Source organism: Magallana gigas, chromosome 5 (genome assembly GCF_963853765.1).
Source record: "Magallana gigas chromosome 5, xbMagGiga1.1, whole genome shotgun sequence".
Taxonomy (NCBI): domain Eukaryota; kingdom Metazoa; phylum Mollusca; class Bivalvia; order Ostreida; family Ostreidae; genus Magallana; species Magallana gigas.
Window position 1 is genome coordinate 50,282,423 of NC_088857.1, and position 23,638 is coordinate 50,306,060.

The 23,638-nt window shown below is 33.0% G+C and overlaps 1 protein-coding gene across 1 annotated transcript; it reads right to left on the reverse strand.

Moving 5' to 3' along the window:
- Nucleotides 1-107: 107 nt before the first annotated feature.
- LOC105330908 (cell adhesion molecule 3) lies at nt 108-23,397 on the reverse strand. The gene is made up of 8 exons (XM_034482001.2): nt 23,333-23,397; nt 23,130-23,208; nt 9,640-10,020; nt 8,351-8,671; nt 7,330-7,849; nt 5,789-5,866; nt 5,318-5,437; nt 108-2,855 (listed from the first exon to the last, which is right to left on the reverse strand). The coding sequence occupies exons 2-8, from the start codon at nt 23,182-23,184 to the stop codon at nt 2,768-2,770; spliced, it is 1,563 nt and encodes a 520-aa protein (XP_034337892.2). The 5' UTR covers nt 23,185-23,208; nt 23,333-23,397; the 3' UTR covers nt 108-2,767.
- Between the last annotated feature and the right edge of the window lie 241 nt (nt 23,398-23,638).

The window sequence follows — 23,638 nt, forward strand, 5'->3', positions numbered from 1 at the left end:
TTCATAGAAGTGTAATAATAATTGAAGTAAAGTCGGTAGAAAGAATTTTCTGGAAGAGGCAAGATAATTTGAAAAATTATCTGAGGTATATTAAGAATTGGATTCAGTTTTGAGACAAAAAAATTCTTTAATGTATTTGAGATTAGTCACAACAACAAACATACACCGGTAACATGTAACATTAAATGAGGATGATTTGAATTTGCAAGGAAATATAAAACTTTGGACGGGGGCGTACTAGGCGTTGTATATCCTCCTCCCCTTCCCCACTTGAAGCAAAGAAGATGAAACATTATTTTTTGGCTTGTGTGCGTTAATTTTAGAATAAATTTTACTATGGAAGTCAATGATATGCTTTCATTCTGTAAACACGGTATAGGTTTCAAAATTAAGCTGCACATAGTTTTATGCCAAAATCTTGATCATTTACTGTTCTAGATTGCAAATTGTAGGTATGAATGGGTCTTGAATCCATCCTAAAATACTTTTATTTAAAGGATAAGTTTTTATTGATTTTTATTATTGATTTATCAAAATGGAGTCTAAACCCATAATGGTTCAAATGCGTGGTTTTCACCAAAATGTTTCATTTTATTTATAAATGTCAAAGAATTGAAGTTACTCGCTATTCCTGAAATGTGTCAACGTGGCTTAGTGTGAAAGGCAGAACTTATCGGACAAGTGGGTGTTCAAATCATAGCCGGCGTGTCTTTTTTATTTTCTGTGTTTTTTAAGTAAAACATTGTAATTATTTTGAACAAATATTTAATACCTTTATATAACGACCAACATTACGTAATGTTCATGCTCTGTACACACAATGTCACAAACTAATAAAACGATGGAGATAAGTACCAAGTATAAATGAAAATTTTTAATTTGTCAGAGAATGTACTTATATGTTTTACATGTAGTGATGTACACTTTCAAATAATTCAACATTCTGGGCGCGGGGGATTTGTCAGGCCTTGTACGCCCTTGTCTTTTAAAAAGATAGGGGAAAATACAGAAATGAATAAAACCACATATATAAATTTTGCACGTTGCAGTTGAAATTATAAAAAGAAAAGAAAATGAATAACGCATCATATATATAATAGAGTTGTTGAACACATAAATATGAACACAATTTAGTTTGTTCTTAAAAAAGAGACAATTGCTATAAACACCAGACTCCAAAATACTAAACAGTGTGAGAACACCGTGCAGGCAAAAATCAAGCTAATCTTATTTCAACTGTACACTAGTATATCTGCTAACTAACTTTTTTTAACGCTAATGTATAACACATCATAGAGATATTAAAAGTTTTGAACACAATAAATATAATCACATGTTGGTTCTTTAAAAAGAGACAGTTACTGCATGAACAGTATGAGGACACCGTTCAGACTAGAACCAAGTCAATCTTATAAAAAATATAGTACAGATGTATACTTGTATATCTACTTATTTATTTTTTAAAATTTTCTTTTTTGACCAAAGGAGCTATGAAAAAAAATAAGATAGCAAACAAATTCTCTCTCAGCTTTGAAGCTTTCCAGTTTCTGAATAAATTTGAAGTAGCTGGGAGTTTTTTGTTGTTGTAATATTAAGGTTTTACGTATCCGAAAGTGCCGGGAATACTAGAACAAAATGTCGTCTTCAATACAGAATGTTCATTTACAAGGTAAACAACGTAAGGGGCATGCTCTGATATTCTATATTTACACAATAGTTTGCTTTATGCGATAATAGCTGCAAAAGATATTTTATATTGATAAAAGCTATTTCCTTATACGCTATACACGGATGTTAAAAACTTTTGAACAATTTCGTATGAACGCGTCCGCATAAGCACAAACTGTTTAACATTACCGACTTCTTGTTCCCCAAAATTTCCAAGTCCTTTAAACAATAAAATTCAAACTTAACTAATCTTGTAATTATCGATCAACAGATTTCATCACCATTGTATTTGAAAAAACCCCAACACTATTAAATCAGTATAAAGCATACTAATTTTATATAGTCCTCATAAACAATCTAATATCAATGTTGTTTTTAATTTAAACATTTTAAATATTTTCTATCATATGGGAATTCATAAAATATTCAATCAAAAATTAAAATATTAATGTTAAAACCAACTCTTATTGGAGACTCATGTGAGCTTTTATGATTTTGTCCGTTGTCTATCGTTGGTGTTGTCATTTTTGCATCTTCTCCAAAACCACTGGACCAATTTAAATCAAACTTGAAACTAAGCATTACTGGGTGAAGGGGATATAAGTTTGTTCTAATGAAGGGCCACACCCTCTTAAAAGGGGAGATAATGTTGAATCATTGAAAATTTATTAGTATTTTTCAAAACTCTTCGCTAAAATCATTTGGCCAGAAAAGATGAAACTTGTGTGGAAGTATCCTCATGTATAGTATATTCAATTTTATTCAAATTATTATATCCGGGAATAAAGTGGGGCCACAACGGAAGGGCTGTGTGTGTCAAATATTCACATAGGAATATGTAGAGAAATCTTCTTAAGAAACAAATTGGCCAGAAAGTTGGTGGAGCATCATCAGGTAGTGTAGATTTAAGTTTTTTCAAATAATGATTCACAGGCCGGGTGAGGTTGGGACACAATGGGGATGAATTAATAGAAAAAAATCTTTAAAAATCTTACTCTCTAAACCTGAAACAACAAAAGGAGCTCAAGATATAAACTCATCTAAGTTGTTTAGATATTTTGTATTTGATACTCTAAAGATGGTCTACAGCTCTTATTAGCTATTGTTGCTCAGGTGAGCGATGTGGCCCCTGGGTTTCTGGTCTTAATTTGAAGAAAACGTTGTCTGAATTCCAAGCACTGTCATATCTATGAAAAAGATATATACTCAATTGATAAGCATTACAGTAAAGAACCTTAACTATTTGTTAACCTGGGTGGTTATATATCCAGTTTCTATATCTCTAATTAAAACAAACTTTCTTTCCTTCTGTTATATTTTAGAAGTTGATGAAGAGACTTTGTTCCGAGTCAACAATGCTAATGATGGAAATTGGGTGAAGCTTCCTGCTTCAAATAGCAACTAAATGCAATAGTTACAAACTTCTGAACCCATACAGCTAATTCAAAGATCCGAATAAAGCCGCAGCTATTTAGTTGTATGCATGGTATTATTCACACAGAGTGCTGCTACTGAGTGGTAATAAGCTAAAGAGTGGTAATAAGCTACAGAGGGGAAGTAAACAACTGAGTGGTAATAAACTACAGAGTGGTAATAAGCTACAGAGGAGTAATAAGCTACAGAGGGGTAGTAAGCAACTGAGTGGTAATAAGCTACAGAGTGGTAATAAGCTACAGAGTGGTAATAAGCTACAGAGGAGTAATAAGCTACAGAGGGGTAGTAAGCAACTGAGTGGTAATAAGCTACAGAGTGGTAATAAGCTACAGAGTGGTAATAAGCTACAGAGGAGTAATAAGCTACAGAGGGGTAGTAAGCAACTGAGTGGTAATAAGCTACAGAGTGGTAATAAGCAACTGAGTGGTAATAAGCTACAGAGTGGTAATAAGCTACCGAGGGGTAATAAGCTACAGAGGGGTAGTAAGCAACTGAGTGGTAATAAGCTACAGAGTGGTAATAAGCAACTGAGTAGTAATAAGCTACAGAGGAGTAATAAGCTACAAAGGGGTAGTCAGCAACTGAGTGGTAATAAGCTACAGAGTGGTAATAAGCTACAGAGTGGTAATAAGCTACAGAGGAGTAATAAGTTACAGAGGAGTAGTAAGCAACTGAATGGTAATAAGCTACAGAGTGGTAATAAGCTACAGAGGGGTAATAAGCTACAGAGGGGTAGTAAGCAACTGAGTGGTAATAAGCTACAGAGTGGTAATAAGCAACTGAGTGGTAATAAGCTACAGAGTGGTAATAAGCTACAGAGTGGTAATAAGCTACAGAGGAGTAATAAGCTACAGAGGAGTTGTAAGCAACTGAGTGGTAATAAGCTACAGAGTGGTAATAAGCTACAGAGTGGTAATAAGCTACAGAGGAGTAATAAGCTACAGAGGAGTAGTAAGCAACTGAGTGGTAATAAGCTACAGAGTGGTAATAAGCAACTTAGTGGTAATAAGCTACAGAGTGGTAATCAGCTACAGAGTGGTAATCAGCTACAGAGTGGTAATAAGCTACAGAGGGGTAATAAGCTACAGAGTGGCAATAAGCTACAGAGGGGTAATAAGCTACAGAGTGGTAGTAAGCAACTGAGTGGTAATAAGCTACAGAGGGGTAATAAGCTACAGAGGGGTAATAAGCTACAGAGTGGTAATAAGCTACAGAGGAGTAATAAGCTACATGTACATAGGAGTACTACACTACTAAGTGGTAATAAGCTACAGAGTGGTAATAAGCTACAGAGTGGTAATTAGCTACAGAGGAGTAATAAGCTACAGAGTGGTAGTAAGCAACTGAGTGGTAATAAGCTACAGAGTGGTAATAAGCAACTGAGTGGTAATAAGCTACAGAGTGGTAATAAGCTACAGAGGGGTAATAAGCTACAGAGGGGTAGTAAGCAACTGAGTGGTAATAAGATACAGAGTGGTAATAAGCAACTGAGTGGTAATAAGCTACAGAAGAGTAATAAGCTACAGAAGGGTAGTAAGCAACTGAGTGGTAATAAGCTACAGAGTGGTAATAAGCTACAGAGTGGTAATAAGCTACAGAGGAGTAATAAGCTACAGAGGGGTAGTAAGCAACTGAGTGGTAATAAGCTACAGAGTGGTAATAAGCTACAGAGTGGTAATAAGCTACAGAGGAGTAATAAGCTACAGAGGGGTAGTAAGCAACAGAGTGGTAATAAGCAACTGAGTGGTAATAAGCTACAGAGTGGTAATAAGCTACAGAGTGGTAATAAGCTACCGAGGGGTAATAAGCTACAGAGTGGTAATAAGCTACAGAGGGGTAATACGCTACAGAGGGGTAATAAGCTACAGAGTGGTAGTAAGCTACAGAGGGGTAATAAGCTACAGAGTGGTAATAAGCTACAGAGGAGTAATAAGCTACAGAGTGGTAATAAGCTACAGAGTGGTAATAAGCTACAGAAAGATAATAAAATACAGTTTTGATAATCTATCAGGAAAGATAACAATTTCAAGAATATGGGACCGACCTCTCCTTAGTACTTGCCAATACATGTATATTGAAAGAATAAATTTAGGTTATCCTTTTTCATTGCTAACCTTACATTGTATTTGATTATTGATTTATATTAATGAAATTTGAAATATTCGATGTTGATAAAAGATTCTTTCCAATTCGTTCCCCATGTTTGAAAACTTACACGTTTTCATCTGACACTTGATCTTTTGTTGGCTTTTTTTGAACCGCGGCATATTGTACCACATCCTGGGTTGTTGTGTATCCATCGGGTTCATTGTGGTGTGTTAACAGCAAAGATTGTCTGTCGAGAATAAATGCATGTTTATTTATTACACTCACAACATGTAAATTTAACACACAAACTAATTGACCCCCCCCCCCCCCCCCCCCGAGGAATTTACGAAGTTAAAGTATTCTAGGAGTTGGTTGCCGATTAAAACTGTGTGTATATATATATATATATATATATATATATATATATATATATATATATATATATATATATATATATATATATATATATATATATATATAAGGTATCCCTTGCATTCTAATAATTTCAACAATATATTGTAAATAGCTTAATGAATAGAATTTTTCTTCCGAATTCACAATCCCCGTAATCAGAGCTAATGACAAAATGAGAACCTACTCTCGCATTTCCATTAAATCTCTAGGGGAAGAGTACTCTCCGTGAGTGTCTTCAGGAATAGCATTTGATGAAGGAGATCTGAAATACAACCAGTCAACTTTCTTTGCATTCACTGAATCATATCGTACATGAACGTATCAGTCATTATCGTGTAAAAGAAACATTCTTTATTTTAATTTTTTGTTAATGGTGTCAAATTAAATTTTGAAATTAATTTGTGTAATTTCTTGAAGAGAGAAACAACAAAAGGCAAATTTATTGACTGTTTTGGGGGCAACATGCATTTCGCCCATTACTGATACCGTGTTTCAAAACGCAAGTTGCCAGATCCCAAACATATTTTTTTACTAAGTTTGCCTTCGTTCCATGTTCTTTGGGATTACGTAAGCGGATCAATACATGTGTAAGTGGCTTATAATGGGCCAATTAAAAAGTACAATTCATTAATTAAACAAGATACCCCAGGACCTTAACTTATTATTATATAATTTGAAAAATGATTCATTAATTTTCAATTCGATATTAAATTTTATAAAATGAAATCAAAATATATTGAAAGAGGAAGAATTTGTTAAATTGAATACTGTGGTTTCATCAATATTCGTTGAATACCAATTTTCGTGGATTTCGTTGTTAAGTTGATCCACGAAATTAAATGTTCATTAAAGTTCAATTTCAACTAACAATTGGTATTGATAGGATCCTTGGCCACGAAATTACGTTTTCTTGAAACTGTGGTTTTCAGAAAATCCACGAAAATTGATACCCATGAAAATTAATGAAACCACAGTATTACTTATTTCAGTTTTAGGGAGGCTGGATGGTAAAAAAAAACTAACCCCCAGATTTGCCTAAAATCCTGAGATATGATTTGTTTATCTATAAACTACTATTTACTATATAAGAAATGATCCGAACATTCTTCTTTTTAAAGGGTGTTATCCAATATTTTATAAATAATTCTTTTAAAGGAGATCAATACAGTCTAAAAATGGCGAGGACCATCGAGCACTCTTAGAATTACTTGATTTCATTTAAAACGAGATTTTTACAATTCTGCTGAAATCGTTTAAAGCCTTTTGCCGGTATTGACACATCTAACTAAATATCAGTTAAACACTCCCGTATCCGTACGCGTATCTTACACAAATTTCACTATTGCCAATCTTAACAGCTTATCAATGATACTCTTACGCATTGATCAGTTACAACCATTGACTTATACCTATTTCTCTTTTTTCCTTAAAGTTGTCTCAATTAATATTGAACAACATAAACAGTAAATAGTCTTCATTTTCTTTGAATTTTCAAATGAGATGAACTTTTACAATTATAGATTAGCAAGAACGCAAATAATATTCAACAAGGTATAAAAGATCGGTTTGGACTAACAAGTTTATCGAATTTGAATCGGATGTGTATGATACAAATGACTGTATTTCATTCTTTTTAAATTCAACATTAAGAAATTCAAACAAATATCATATATAGAAAGCATTATTGACATTAAGAATGAAGAATATAGAGCAATGATGCATTACCTCTGTGAAATCACTTTTTTTTTGGTTTCTACGCGTTTCTGTCTTGTTTTTCTTTTCCATATTAAAATGATGTTTATGAGAGCAAGTGATGTACTTAGGCTGATAAACACCATTGCAATGGGTACCCAAGTATTTAGGGTACACAAAGTCATTCCACGATCTTTCTGACATATGTTGATAAAACTACACTGATCACAATCATGGTACATGTATTTCATTCCCGAATTTCTAACATACACGGCTATAAAAGCGCTTGCATTTGGCGCATTTGATCTGTTTGGATTGACACCGGTGCATATATAGGTCCCAAAATCCGTGACTTTTAGGCTATCAAACACTAATTTTGATTTGTCATAGGAAGGCTTAATCAGTGTTTCCTCCGATTTGTTATGGGGCTGAAATCTCCAGGTGAAGACAGGTGGTGGGTTACTGACAGTTCTACACTGAATGGTGAGAGGTTCCCCTACAAAGAACTCTGATTTGGGAGGTAACAGTTTGATTAAGGGTTCGTCAGGCCCGTCTGTAATGTAAATTACAGATATCTTGAAACGTTGTGCATACTTATCTCCTATGATATTTCAATACTTTCTTTGTATTAGGTTATACTGAAATACATTAAAATGTAGACGACTAGAAACATACCACAATGCTATTGGTCTAATAGTCTTATTTTTTTCATTCTAATATACATGTACTAGTATGCTATATATGATTGATTTTCAAGTGATATCTTAAAGAAAATTTAGAGATTTAGCAATGGTAGATTTGATAAAGAAACTGTACCTCAGCGTTAATTTCTTATGCCGATCATTAAAGTTTTCATAGAGCAATCGGAATTCCAACAATATTACTGACTTAAATCGAAAAAAATGAATCTCGACATCATTCAGTTTTTATTTTTTCTAAATATATCGCAAATAAAGTGAAATCATTATAGAAAATAATAACTTACGTTATATGAAATTGTGTAAATACTCAACAATCTACACAAATTGTTAAGTATCAAATAATGTATACCTACATAATACAGTAATTTTAGGCGATTTCCTGCTTGCTTCTTGACCTCTAGTTAAACTGTTTTGGGACGAACATCGAAAAAATGCGCCATTGTCGTCTCTGGTTACAGTAAAAGTAATATTTATGGTTTCTGTACAGCTGCCTGTGTTATTGGTTGTCGAACTGGATGTGTATATCAATTCTGGTTTAAAGTTCTCTAAATATTTCCAGATCTGTATATATCCCCGTGGACTTCCAACATCAGCACTACAAATCAAACTAAGGGACTGGTTTTCTTCGAGCTTAGTATGAAACAAAAGAAACTCATTTGGTTCTCTAGATTTTGCTGAAAGAAATGCAATCAATATATACCATAAACAGTTTTATACATGTACATGAACACATCTAAAACAAAATACGTTGTTTTTTTCCATTCAAATTTTATGTTGTTGCAAGAACAAGAATGTGCTTTTATGATAATTCTGAATGGAATTTAATCTTATACGATGTATAAGATTCATGTTAATGTTTGCTTTTAAAGGGGCATGGTAACGATTTTGGTCAAATTTTATTTTTCTGTTTTTAATATTTACAATGCTTTGGAAATGCATTCCTAATAATCAAATGAAATTTGGGTGCCAGTCAATGAGTTTTAAGCAAGATAGAGGGCTCACAATTCTTCGTCATGTAAACAAGGCTCGTGCCCTGCTTTTGTTTACATAGGTTCAATATACCAGTAAAAATTCTTTTTCAAGCTAATTAATCTATTTCTTATTTATTTTAAGCATAAATAAACAGTTCCTAACGATTAACACATTCACTCTAGGTCTAATACGGGAATTTTCACTTCAACTTTCAAAATGTAAACAAATGCTTTGTTTACATAGCGACGAATTGTAAGCTCTGTAACTCGCTTATAACTCAACATATGACACTCAAATTTTGGTTGCCCATTGAAAATGCCTTACTGAAGCATCGTACACATTAAAACCGGAAAAATAATTTTTGACCAAAATCGTGACCATGCCCCTTTAATCAGGTAATTTTTTTGGATAAAAGAACATGTTGCAATCAAATTTTGTACAGACGACAACCATGTTATTTCGCTGAGCTTTCCCCTAAAAATATGACTAACAGATTAAAAGAAAATAACCGTAGAAATGTTATCATTTTAAACAAAAATTACGAATAAACAACTATATGTGTATTGCTTTAAAAATATTTCTCTATACGAGGAGTTCAAATTTTCAAATGTCGTGCGAATTAGTTTAAGAAAAAAATAAATATAAACATAGATAATAAATATATATTTACAATCAAATTCAACGACAGTCTGATTGGTCTTTTCTTTGATTGAACTGTCTGAATAGTATTGTATCCAGCATCGGTATGTTCCCCCATCGCCACAAACAGGATCCTTTATTATCATAACAGCAGCAAGGGAGGTATTTGGTCCTATGAGTTCTGTCCTGTTGTTGTAAAAATTCTGCATTTTTTTTTCAATAAACGGTTGTTGGCCCCCAGGTGGTGAAAACACAGCGATATCTTTAAACTCATCCCCTATCTGTTTCTGCCATTTGATATTTCTTTGTGATATGGCCTCCTCCTTTTCTTTGTTATAGGTGCAATTGAGAATTATACGATTGTCATTTTGTAAAATTAAAGCAATCGTTTGCATAGCCAATGAAGAGACATCTGAATTAAATTAAAAAATTGAAATAAAAATTCACTGTAGCTACTAATTTTTTCAAGCAAGGAATAACATTATAAAGTTATCAACAACATATGAACAATTTTGTATAGCTTTAGACTTTTTCTTTTGATTTAAAATATATATGATTTGTTTGTTGTCATATCTAAGATATTGAAGCAGAGAAGTGAAATAACCTGGCAAAATCAATTAGGATTACATTTACTTAAAGAACCTAGGTAGGTATATCTATTCATTGCAGATGTTTAGCACATGCATCAATTTATGCATCACATAACCTCTTGCTGATGTTAACCAAAGGAATTTTGCTTTACCCCTTTCACGCTACGCGAATAACGACGACTTGAAAAAAAAATTTAAAAAACTGTAGGCTGATTCTGACCGAAATTTTTGATGATATAGTTAAAAAAAGACGCAACCGATCGTTAAAGCAACATATCGTTGTTAACGACTGAATGCTATCTGCCGACTTTTTAAATAAAGAAATAAAAAAGATAATTAAATTTAGTAAATTGTTCAAAATGTTTGAAAATGTTATAAACCATAAATAAGTGATAACGATAATTTGCCGATAAATTAATTAGAAATTATTTCAGTGATGTTAGAATGCATTACAAGTCAGAAAATTAATTGCTCTTTGAACAAAGATTAACATGCACACAAGGGTTCATTTTAGTGAATATATGGCTCAAATTAACATTCGACGTTTAAATGCTGACTTTTGATAACAAGCAATTTATGCATAAGTACTTAACATCATAATAATAATTATAATAACTAGACACGATCTCGTTGGGAGCTATATTGCTTTTCAAGATATTTGTCCTTTTTGAGATATAATTGATCGAAGTTTTGGAATTCTAGCCCCTTAAAACCCCCTAATTACATAACGATGATAAAATGATAACATTTATAATGTTTAGTTTTATAAGTGAAAGATAAACATTTTTGCATCTTAAACATATTACAAAATATTTCTCAGTAGAGTGCTGTGGAAGAAAGACTTTAGAGCCCTTTTGGTCCCTAATTGGAGTACCAGCCCCTTTTTCTTGATATCAAACGAAAGCTCTTGTAAATATAAATTTTATTTGCTCTATATGTTATGCTAAAATATTTTTAGGAAAGGAGATAAAGAACGAAAACCATTCAAAATCACGTCGTTTTTTTCAAACTCGATTTTCGGGTCCAGGCGAGCTTCGACGCCTTTGAAGCCAGACAACCATTAATGCCTTTAAACACGTCTACAATCTTTTGTCTACAATCCATGAAAATTTAAATTTAATATCTTTTTTCGGTTAGGAGGAGATTGCAGGACAAACCGACCCTCTAAAAATCGCCAAAACGTCAATATCTCCCGAACGGAAATGACGTCATTAAAATAAAAAATTATAAATAAAGTTTCAATCAATATCTACAAGATCTGAAATATTCACGCAAATCAGTCGAGTTGTTTTCAAGAATTCGCTTGTACAAAAAAGCGTAAGAAAAACATATAATAAAAGGGAAAAAGAAACAAAGCAATAACAATAACAACTAGAGTTAAGCTCGTTGCAAAGCAACGAGTGGGTCTTCCGTTAATGTAGGAAGTAAAGCTGGAAGTTCCTGTAAGAAGCAGAGGTAGATTTAACAAATACCTTTTGGATTTCAAGAACGACTTAACCAAAAAATCCGAATGTGTTTAAGTACGACTACACAATTATTTTTGGTACGAGTTAATTTTACTATAAACATTACGCTATTTTTTAAACCAAAGACGCGGAAACAAAATTTCCGGAAAAATCCATTTTTAAACCCCGATATCTCTGTAATGCATCGTCTGATTTTAAAACGGATTTCAGTTTTAAATTAAGATTAATAAAAGCTGCTTTGTTGCTTTATAATAAATATCAAATTATTGGTCAGAAAAGGTTTATCATAAAAAGACTTAGTAGCCCTTGTACCCCCTAATTTGTGGGGCCAGTCCCTTTTTCTTGATATCAAATAAAAGGTCTCGCTAATATATACATTTTATGTTCTACAAGTGTTCATGAATTGTAAACCGTTCTCGAGGTATATGTACAAATGTGTTTTAGGGGCCGACCCTTTAATCCCTTACCGGGGCCACTAACAACTAAATTTTTGGTTTAATATTGTTTAGAACATTATTTTGAACAACTTTTGTTCTACATTGCTTTTTAAAATATTTCTCCTTTTTCAGCTATTAATGATCATAGTTTTGAGTTCTGGCCCCTTGAAACCCCTAATTACGTAATATATGTCTTAGGTATAGTACTGTTTAGTTGAACAGCTGTACAATGAACATTTTTGCTTCTATAATTAATAACAAAATATTGTTCAGTAAAGAGTTATTGTAAAAAGATATTAGAGCCCTTTTGGCCCCTAATTTGAGAGGCCGGCCCCTTTTTCTTGATATCAAATTTAAGGTCTTGCAAATTTAAACATATTTTGTTCAACAAGTGTTCATGAAATGTTAACCGTTCTCGAGATATCTGTACAAATGTGTTTTAGGGGCCGACCCTTTAACTCCTAAATGGGGTCATAAACAAAAACATTTAAGGTAGCATATTGACAAGAACTTTATTTTAAGCAACTTTTGTTCTACATTGTTTTTTAAAATATTTCTCCTTTTCCAGCTATTAATGATCAAAGTTTTGAACTTCTGGCCCCTTGAATCCCCTAATTACGTAACATATGACTTAAGTATGATACTGTATAGATAAACAGCTGTACAATGAACATATTTGCTTATATAATTTATAACAAATTATTGTTTAGTAAAGAGTTATTGTACGAAGACTTTAGAGCCCCCTTGGCCCCTAATTTGAGGGGTCAGCCCCTTTTTCTTGATATCAAAGGAAAGCTCGTGAAAATTGAAACAACTTTTGCATTACATACTTTAACAAATTATGTGCACATCGAAAGGTATTACAGAAAATGTGCAAAAATTTCGTAGAAAAATTTGGTGCTAATTTTCAGGTTCAGGCGAGCTTCGAGGCCTTGAGCAATTTTCATAATTGGAAGCATGGGGGTAAATCTACAGACATTCATCTACAAACCCTGAAAATTTTAAGCTTCTATCTTGATTAGTTTCGGAGGAGATGCGTGGACAAAATGACCCTTAAAAATTTACAAAATCGTCTATATCTGAAACCGAAAGTGACGTCATCATGCAAAAATTTGATAATATGTAGCGACGATGATGTTTTATCACTCCTAAAAATTTCGTGCAAATCAGTTGGGTAGTTTTTGAGAAATAACGCTCCAAAAAAGTCAGAAAAAGAAAAAAAAGAATAATAAGAACTAGAGCAAAGCTCGTTGCAAAGCAACGAGTGGGTCTTCCGGTGGTGTCGAGAGTAAAGATAGAAGTTCCTGTAAGAAGCAGAGTTCTAAAACCAACTCCAAAGAAAATAAAAAAAAATATTTTTAAAAAATCGAATAATTCTTAGTACGACTTAACGATGTCTGAATGATTTCAAGAACGAATTAACAAAAACCTTTACAATTTCTAGAACGACTTCATAAAAAAAAGTCCCGAATGTCTTCAAGTACGAATTAACAATTTCCGAATTATATTAGGTACAAGTTAATTTAACTTTGAACATAACACTATTTTTTTAACCAAGAACGTGGAATCAAAATTCCCGGAAAACTCTAAATCCCAATATTTTTGTAATGCATCGTCCGATTTTAAAACGGATTTCAGTTTTAAATTAAGCTTAATAAAAGCTCCTTTGTTGCTTTATGATTAATATCAAATTGTTGGTTAGAAAAGAGTTATTATTAAAAGACCTTATAGCCCTTCTGGCCCCTAATTTGAGGGGTCACCCCCTTTTTCTTGATATCAAATAAAAGGTCTCGCTAATATAAGCATATTTTGTTCTACAAATGTTCACGAATGGTTAACCGTTATCGAGATATCTAAACAACTGTATTTTAGGGGCCGACTCTTTAACTCTTTACCGGGGCCACAAACAACAAAATTTATGGTATCATATTGTTCAGAACATTATTTTGAACAACTTTTGTTCTACATTGCTTTTAAAAATATTTCTCCTTTTTCATATATTAATGATCGAAATTTTGAATTTCTGGCCCCTTGAAACCCCTAATTACGTATATATGACTTAGGTATGATACTGTATAGATAAACAGCTCTACAATGAACATTTTTGCTTCTATAATTAATAACAAATTATTGTTCAGTAAAGAGTTCTTGTAAGAAGATTTAAGACCCCTCTTGACCCCTAATTGGAGGGGCCAGCCCCTTTTTCTTGATATCAAATGAAAGGTCTTGCAAATATAAACATATTTTGTTCAACAAGTGTTCACGAAATGTTAACCGTTCTTAGGATATCTGTACAAATGTGTTTTAGGGGCCGGCCCTTTATCTCCTAAATGGGGTCATGAACAAAAAGATTTAAGGTGGCATAATGTACAGAACATTATTTGAAGCAACTTTTGTTCTGCAATGCTTTTAAAATATTTCTCCTTTTTGATATATTAATGATCGAAATTTTGAATTTCTGGCCCCTTGAAACCCCTAATTACGTAACATATGACTTAAGTATGGTACTGTAAAGATAAACAGCCCAACAATGAACATTTTTGCTTCTATAATTAATAACAAATTATTATTCAGTAAAGAGTTATTGTAAGAAGACTTTACAGCCCTCTTGGCCCCTAATTTGAGGGGCCAACCCCCTTTTCTTGATATTAAACGAAAGCCCGTGTAATTTAAAACAACTTTTGCTTTACATGTTTTAACAAAATATTTATACATCAAAAGATATCACAGAAAATGTGCAAAAATTTCGTGAAAAAATTTGGTGCCAATTTTCCGCTTCAGGCGAGCTTTGAGGCCTTTAGCAATTTTCATCATTGAAAGCATGGGGGTACATCTACATACATTCATCTACAATCCCTGAAAATTTCAAGCTTCTATCTTGATTAGTTTCGGAGGAGTTGCATGGACAAAATGACCCTTAAAAATTTACAAAATCGTCAATATCTGAAACCGGAAGTGACGTCATCATTTGAAAATTTTATAATATGTAGTGCTGATCATGCTCTGTCAGTCCTGAAAATTTTGTGCGAATCGGTTGGATAGTTTTTGAGAAATTGCGCTCCAAAAAAGTCAGAAAAAGAAAAAAAAGAATAACTAGACACGATCTCGTTGCGAGCAACGAGGAGGTCTTCCGTTCGATTTTTAGAATGAAATATGACATCATCGACTTTGATTTTCGACAACAAAACATGTTATGAAAAAAAGGAGTAAAGTACTAATGCTTTATTGTATTGCTTTTTATAAGTTCTCTTGCTTTTTTAAATACTTGCATTTCTTTCAATTAAGATAGAAAAGATCAAACTTATTAACCTCTGGTCCCTCAAAAACCCTAATTGGGTAACGCAAGAGAAAATCATTATATTGTTGGGATATATAAACGTATTATACCTAATCTAGCTTTAATAACCTTTCACAAAATATCCCTTAATAAAGAGCTATAGATAAAAGATTTTAGAGCTCTTTGATCCCCTAGTTTAAGGGGCAATCCCTTTTTGTTGAATTCAAATGAAAGGACATTTAATTCTGAACACATTTTGTCAACAAGTGTTTAGAAATTCGTTACCGTTTTGGAGATATATGAGAAAGAAGGTTTTAGGGGCCGATCCCTTATCTCCTTTTAGGGGCCGTTTAACGAAATTTTGAAGGTTGCATTTTGTTGAGAACATCATTTTGAACAACTTTTCTTCGTACTGCATTACAAAATATATTTCCTTTCTGAGATATGGGTGATCAAAATTTAGGACTTTTGGCCCCTAAAACCCTTAATTACGTAACACATGATAAAATCATTACATTGCTTTGATACATAACTATAAGATAAACACATTTGCTTCTATAACATTTCACAAAATATCCCTCAATAAAGGGTAATAGATAAACGACTTTAGAGCCTTTTGCATCTTTTTAAACAACTTTTCTTCTGTACTGCATTTCAAAATATTTTACCTTTCTGAGATATGGGTGATCAAAACTTGGGACTTTTGGCCTCCAAAAACCCCAAATTACAAAACACATGACAAAACCAATACATTGCTTTGATACATAACTGCAGGATAAACACATTTGCTTCTACAACATTTCACAAAATATCCCTCAATAAAGGGCTATAGATAAAATACTTTAGAGACCTTCGGTCCCCTAATTTTAGGGGCCAGTCCCTTTTTCTTGATATCAAATGAAAGGTTATTTAATTCTAAACAAATTTTGTTCAACAAGTGTTTAGAAATTCGTTACAGTTCTGGAGATATATGAGAAAGAAGGTATTAGGGGCCGATCCCATAACTCTTTATAGGGGCCGTTTAACGAAATTTTGAAGGTTGCATTTTGTTGAGAACATCATTTTGAACAACTTCTCTTCTGTATTGCATTACAAAATATATTTCCTTTCTGAGATATGGGTGATCATAATTTTGGAGTTTTGGCCCCTAAAAACCCTTAATTACGTAACACATCATAAAATCATTACATTGCTTGAATACATTACTGTAAGATAAACATATTTGCTTCTATAACATTTCACAAAATATCTCTCAGTAAAGAGCTACAGATTAAAGAATTAAGAGCCCTTTGGTCCCCTAATTTAAGTGGCCAGCCCTTTTTTCCTGATATCAAATAAAAGGTCATTTAATAATACACAAATTTTGTTCAACAAGTGCTTAGAAATTTGTTACCGTTCTAGAGATATATGAGAAAGAAGGTTTTAGGGGCCAGTCCCTTATCTCCTTTTAGGGGTCGTTTAACGAAATTCTGACCGTTGCATTTTGATAAGAACATCATTTTGAACAACTTTTCTTTAATACTGCATTACAAAATATTTTTCTTTTCTGAGATATGGGTGATCGAAATTTTGGACTTTTGGCCCCTAAAAACCCTTAATTACGTAACACATCATAAAATCATTACATTGCTTGAATACATAACTGTGAGATAAACACATTTGCTTCTATAACATTTCACAAAATATCTCTCAGTAAAGAGCTACAGAATAAAGACTTTAGAGCCCTTTGGTCCCCTAATTTAAGGGGCCAGCCCCTTTTTCCTGATATCAAATAAAAGGTCATTTAATTCTACACAAATTTTGTTCAACAAGTGCTTAGAAATTTGTTACCGTTCTAGAGATATATGAGAAAGAAGGTTTTAGGGGCCGGTCCCTTATCTCCTTTTAGGGGTCGTTTAACGAAATTCTGACGGTTGCATTTTGTTGAGAACATCATTTTGAACAACTTTTCTTCTGTACTGCATTACAAAATATTTTTCCTTTCTGAGATATGGGTGATCGAAATTTTGGACTTTTGGCCCCTAAAACCCTTAATTACGTAACACATCATAAAATCATTACATTGCTTGAATACATAACTGTGAGATTAACATATTTGCTTCTATAATCTATAACAAAATATCCCTCGGTAAAGAGTTATGGGTAAAAGACTTTAGAGCCCTTTAGGTCCCTTATATTAGGGGCCAGCCCCTTTTTCTTGGTATCAAATGAAAGGTCATTTGATTATAAAGACATTTTGTTCAACAAGTGTTCAGAAATTCGTTACCATTCTTGAGATATCTGAGACAGAATGTTTTAGGGGCCGGTCCCTTATCTCCTTATTGGGGCCGCTGAACCAAATTTTTTAGGTTGCATGTTGTTAAGTACATCATTTTGAGCATCTTTTCTTTAATACTGCATTTCAAAATATTTTTCCTTTTTGAGATATAGGTGATCAAAGTTTTGGACTTTTGACCCCTAAAAACCCCTAATTACGTAACATATGAGAAAATCGTTATACTGCTTGGCTTTATAATTATAAGATAAACATATTTGCTTCTATAATTTATTACAAAATATCTCTCGGTAAAGAGTTATGGGTAAAAGACTTTAGAGCCTTCTAGGTCCCTAATTTGAGGGGCCAGCCCCTTTTTCTTGATATCAGCTGAAAGGTCTTGTGAAAATAAACTTTTTTTACATTACATGTTTTAACAAAATATTTTCCAGAAAAGAGATAAAAAGAGAAAAGCACAAAAATTCACGACGCTTTTTTAATGTCAATTTTCGAGCCCTAGCGAGCTTTGGCGCCAGAAGTGCTAAACATACAAAACAACAATCATGCAAAACTTCAATCTTTCCTTTACCTACCGTAAAAAGTTGAGCTTAATATCTCTTATAGTTTAGGAGAACAACAGAAGACAAAATACCCATATAAAAATTAGAAAAATCTCAATATCTCAAAAACGGATATGACGTCATCAATACAAAAAATTTCCAATCAAGTTCAGACCACTATCTATCACGTCCTAAAATTTGATTGAAATCGGCCGAGCCGTTTCTGAGAAATCGCGTGCACAAAAAACGGCAGAAAAATAATAATAACTAGACACGATCTCGTTGCGAGCAACGAGGAGGTCGTCCGTCTGATTTTAGAAATTGAGATTTATGTTTGATCTTGATTTTGCTATTTAACAGCTATACATGATTTAAAACAGGAAAAGAGGATCTTCATTTTAAGTGCCTGATACTATTTTGTTTCAGGTGTAAGAGTTTTGTTCAACAAGTGTTTAGAAATTCGTCACCGTTCTTGAGATATCTCAGAAAGAATATTTTAGGGGCCGGACCTTATCTCCTTATTGGGGCCGCTGAACAAAAATTGTAAGGTTGCATGTTATTAGGTACATTATTTTGAGCATCTTTTCTTTTATACTGCATTTCAAAATATGTTTTTCCTTTTGAGATATAGGTTATCACATTTTTGGACTTTTGACCCCTAAAAATCCTTAATTACGTAACACATGAGAAAAATCATTATAACTGTTAGATAAACATATTTGCTTCTATAATCTATTACGAAATACCCCTCGGTAAAGAACTATAGGAAAAAGACTTTAGAGCCCTCTAGGTCCCTAATATTAGGGGCCAGCCCCTTTTTCATGGTATCAAATGAAAGGTCATTTAATTATAAAGACATTTTGTTCAACAAGTGTTCAGAAATCCGTTACCATTCTTGAGATATCTGAGACAGAATATTTTAGGGGCCGGTCCCTTATCTCCTTATTAGGGGCCGCTGAACCAAATTTTTAGGCTGCATGTTGTTAAGGACATCATTTTGAGCATCTTTTCTTTTATACAGCATTTCAAAATATTTTTCCATTTTGAGATATAGGTGGTCAAAGTTTTGGACTTCTGACCCCTAAAAATCCCTAATTACGTAACATATGAGAAAATCGTTATATTGCTTGGCTTCATAACTGTAAGATAAACATATTTGCTTATATAATTTATTACAAAATATCCCTCAGTAAAGAACTATAGTAAAAACACTTTAGAGCCCTCTAGGTCCCTAATTTTAGGGGCCAGCCCCTTTTTCTTGGTATCAAATGAAAGGTCATTTAATTATAAAGACATTTTGTTCAACAAGTGTTCAGAAATTCGTTACCATTCTTGAGATATCTGAGAAAGAATGTTTTAGGGGCCGGTCCCTTATCTCCTTATTGGGGCCGCTGAACCAAATTTTTTAGGTTGCATGGTGTTAAGTACATCATTTGGAGCATCTTTTCTTTTATACTGCATTTCAAAATATTTTTCCGTTTTGAGATATAGGTGGTCAAAGTTTTGGACTTCTGACCCCTAAAAATCCCTAATTACGTAACATATGAGAAAATCGTTATACTGCTTGGCTTCATAACTGTAAGATAAACATATTTGCTTCTATAATTTATTACAAAATATCCCTAGGTAAAGAGTCATGGGTGAAAGACTTTAGAGCCCTCTAGGTCCCTTATTTGAGGGGCCAGCCCCTTTTTCTTGATATCAGCAGAAAGGTCTTGTAAATATAAAATTTTTTTACATTACATGTTTTAACAAAATATTTTCCAGAAAAGAGATAAAGAGAGAAAAGCACAAAAATTCACGACGCTTTTTTAATGTCAATTTTCGAGCCATAGCGAGCTTTGGCGCCAGTAGTGCTAAACATACAAAACAACAATCATGCAAAACTTCAACCTTTCGTTTACCAACCGTAGAAATTTGAGCTTAATATCTCTTATAGTTTAGGAGAACAACAGAAGACAAAATACCCCTATAAAAATTAGAAAAATCTCAATATCTCAAAAACGGATGTGACGTCATCAATACAAAAAATTTCCAATCAAGTTCAGACCACTATCTATCACATCCTAAAATTTGATTGAGATCGGCCGAGCCGTTTCTGAGAAATCGCGTGCACAAAAAAAGGAAGAAAAAAAATAAGAATAACTAGACACGATCTCGTTGCGAGCAACGAGGAGGTCTTCCGTCCGATTTTTAGAAGAGGAAATGACCTTGCCTTTTATCTTCATCAACGAAACATATCAGGAAATGCAGATGTGATCTAAAAGAGCGATGGATGAAGGATTATACACCCCGTTGGATCCCAAATTTAGGGACCAGCCACATTTTATTTCATATCAAATAAGAGGTCTTTTGATTTCGATACATTTTGTGTAAAAAGTTTAGAAATTTGTAACCGTTCTTGATTTATCTGGAAGAGATCATGGGAACGGATAACAAACAACTTTTGGTTGCAGATTGTAAATCACATTTTTTAGCGTATTTTGTTCAATATTGATCTTTAGAATTGCTTTTTTTTTAATTTTGGGACGTTGATGATAAGTTTGGACTTTTGACCCCTTAAAATCCCTTATTACATAACATAGGAGTAAACAATTTTCATGTATAGGTACATAACATTTCGATTAACATAATTGCTTCCGTAATGTATTACAAAATATTTCACAATTAAAAGTTATGATTAAAAGACTTTAGAACTCTATCGGCTCCTAATTTGAATAGCCAGCCCCTTTTTCGTGATATAAAAAGAAAGCTCTTGTCATTTTAAACACATTTTGTTCAACAAGTATGTAGAAATTATGTACCGTTCTCGAGATGTCTGGAAGAGATCGTTTTAAGGGCCGACCCTATCACTCCTTTTAGGGACCGGATAACAAAAAAATTTAGGTTGCAAACTGTTAACGATATTATTTGGAGCATCTTTTGTTCAACATTGCTTTTCAAAATTTCTCTTCACTTTCAGATATATAAGATCAAAATTTCGGACTGCTGGTCCCTTAAAATCCCTGAATACGTAACAAAGGAGTAAACAACTGTCATGTATAGGTACATAATGTTACGATGAACATAATTGCTTCTATAAAGTATTACAAAATATTTCACATTAAAAAGATATTATTAGAATACTTTAGAGCCCTTTCGGCCCTTAATTTAAAGGGCCAGCCCCTTTTCCCTAATGTCAAATGAAAGTTCTTGACTTTTTAAAGTTTTTTTGTTCTATAAGTCTTAACAAAATACTTTTTAGAAAATATATATTCAAAGAAAACCACAAAAAAATCATGACGCTTTTTATCTCAATTTTTAAGCTCAGGCGAGCTTCGGTGTTTTTTGTCACAGAACAATGAAAATGCTTCTGTCATATCCACAAACATAGGTCTATAAACCCTGAAAATTTGAATCAAATATCTGTTTTCGTTTAGGAGAAAATCACCGGACAAGACGACCCTCTAAAAATCGTAAAAACGTCAATATCTCTAAAACGGAAATGACGTCATCAATATAAAAAATTTCCAATAAGGTTCAGATCAATATGTGTTAGTTCTGAAAGTTTCATTAAAATCAGCCAAGCCGTTCCCGAGAACTCGCGTGCACAAAAAAGCGTAAGAAAAAAAAAGAATAATAATAAGGGAAACAGAAACAAAGCAATAACAAGAAGGTCTTCCGTTGGAAACGGAAGACCTTAATAATAGGGAAAAAGAAACCGAAGAATAACAAGAAGGTCTTCCGTTGGAAACGGAAGACCTTAATAAAGAAAAAGAAACCGTAGAATAACAAGAGGGTCCTCCGTTGGAAACGGAAGACCCTAATAAAGAAAAAGAAACCGTAGAATAACAAGAGGGTCTTCCGTTGGAAACGGAAGACCCTAATAAAGAAAAAGAAACCGTAGAATAACAAGAGGGTCTTCCGTTGGAAACGGAAGACCCTAATAAGGTCTTTCGTTGGAAACGGAAGACCTTAACAAGAGCTACAAAGGTCAAGTTTAAAGCGCATTTAATCAGAACGGAAATAAATATAAAGTGATTTTTAAGATGATTCGCGAAAGGGAAATACATTTCTTTTCGTTAAAAAAATAAATGAAAAGGTACGTGTTTCTCGGTTAGTGCCAATATCACCGTGTGCTGTCCCTGTTCCAATGGACCAATAATAATTTGAAGTATATAGTATTGGGTATTCAAGATAATCTTTCATGCTCTTGGTTTATGGAGCACTATTTCGTTTACCGCAGACAGGTAATTTGAAGGTATTAGATTTAAATTCTAGAATTGGTAATCGAAACTACTCAACAAAAGTTAGCCAACGACTTACAAGTTCTATTTATTATGTTATGCTTTGAGGATCTTTTAAGAGATATTTTGCATGATGATGTTGACTATTTACAGTCCGCCGGAGTTGTCTTTTGAATAATTAAGTGCTGTGAAATTAATCTTGAGGAGCTTATTATCAATCACTGATCTTTAAAAGTTTTTAGAGGAAAAATATGTACGAGTGAATTTATACCAGTACAATAAGGCTATGGCCGAGTCAACATCTTGATATATGTAATTTATATCAAGATGTTGACGCGGATATTTAATAGAATCGTAGACAAAACATGCTTGGGAAAATATACAATTGGGGAAACATTGATCTATGTAGCTATTCTCCCTCACATGGAGAGCTTACTATTTTAACTCTAGGGATTCTTAAAATATGAGCTTAATGCAAGGTGACTGACAGACATCGAAAATGATAAAACAACAAAAGGATGGTATGATGGGAGACGGCGTTAAATCCCTACATACCCTTACCATGAAAGTGACAGAAAAAAGAAAAATTAAGAATACTTAGTTGAATCCATAACTGTTCTCAGATATTTTTTTAAATATACATTTTCCTTTTTATAAAAAAACAATGAGTGACAAGACAAGAAGAAATAATGTTTGCCTGATTTAACTTACTATGCCACGAAAAGAGGAAAATAATCATTTGTTGTATGAACTTGCTCGCATCCATATCATATCTACTGTAGGCTTAAACCTAAATCAAAAATTTAAATGTCAAATGTAGTAAATTATAACACAAACAAATAAGAGATAACAAGTTTTATGATGGAATTTACATGGTAGCATATGAACAATATAAAGAAAAATGTCTCACTTACCCACAAAACAAGGAAATATTTATATAAGCCAGTTTCCTTCTTTTTCGATAAACTGATGGTGTCAGTTTGAAAATAGGATTTATATTAAGCACAGAAATAGCAAATCGTGAGTGTTCACTGGCCAATTCATTTTCCGTGAAAGCTACATTAAGCGGTGTATGCTAATGGCAACATTATGAAAGTTTTTAACCTTACAGTGGCTATTCAGAAAATAATATCATCATATTGCATGTTGTAAATGTCCACAGATGTATGATATCTATTAATTTAAAGATTATAAGGGGAACTATATTCAATATTTTTACA

Bases quoted from the DNA above. Each gene is read 5' to 3' on its own strand.
- LOC105330908 (XM_034482001.2), bottom strand. From the start codon at position 23,184: ATGGATGCGAGCAAGTTCATACAACAAATGATTATTTTCCTCTTTTCG. The intron at 7,850-8,350 runs GTAGGTATACAT...TTTACATTACAG, and splicing joins GCCTAAAATTACTGTATTAT to ACGGGCCTGACGAACCCTTA. The intron at 2,856-5,317 runs GTAAGTTTTCAA...TCTTTTTCATAG, and splicing joins CAAGTGTCAGATGAAAACGT to ATATGACAGTGCTTGGAATT.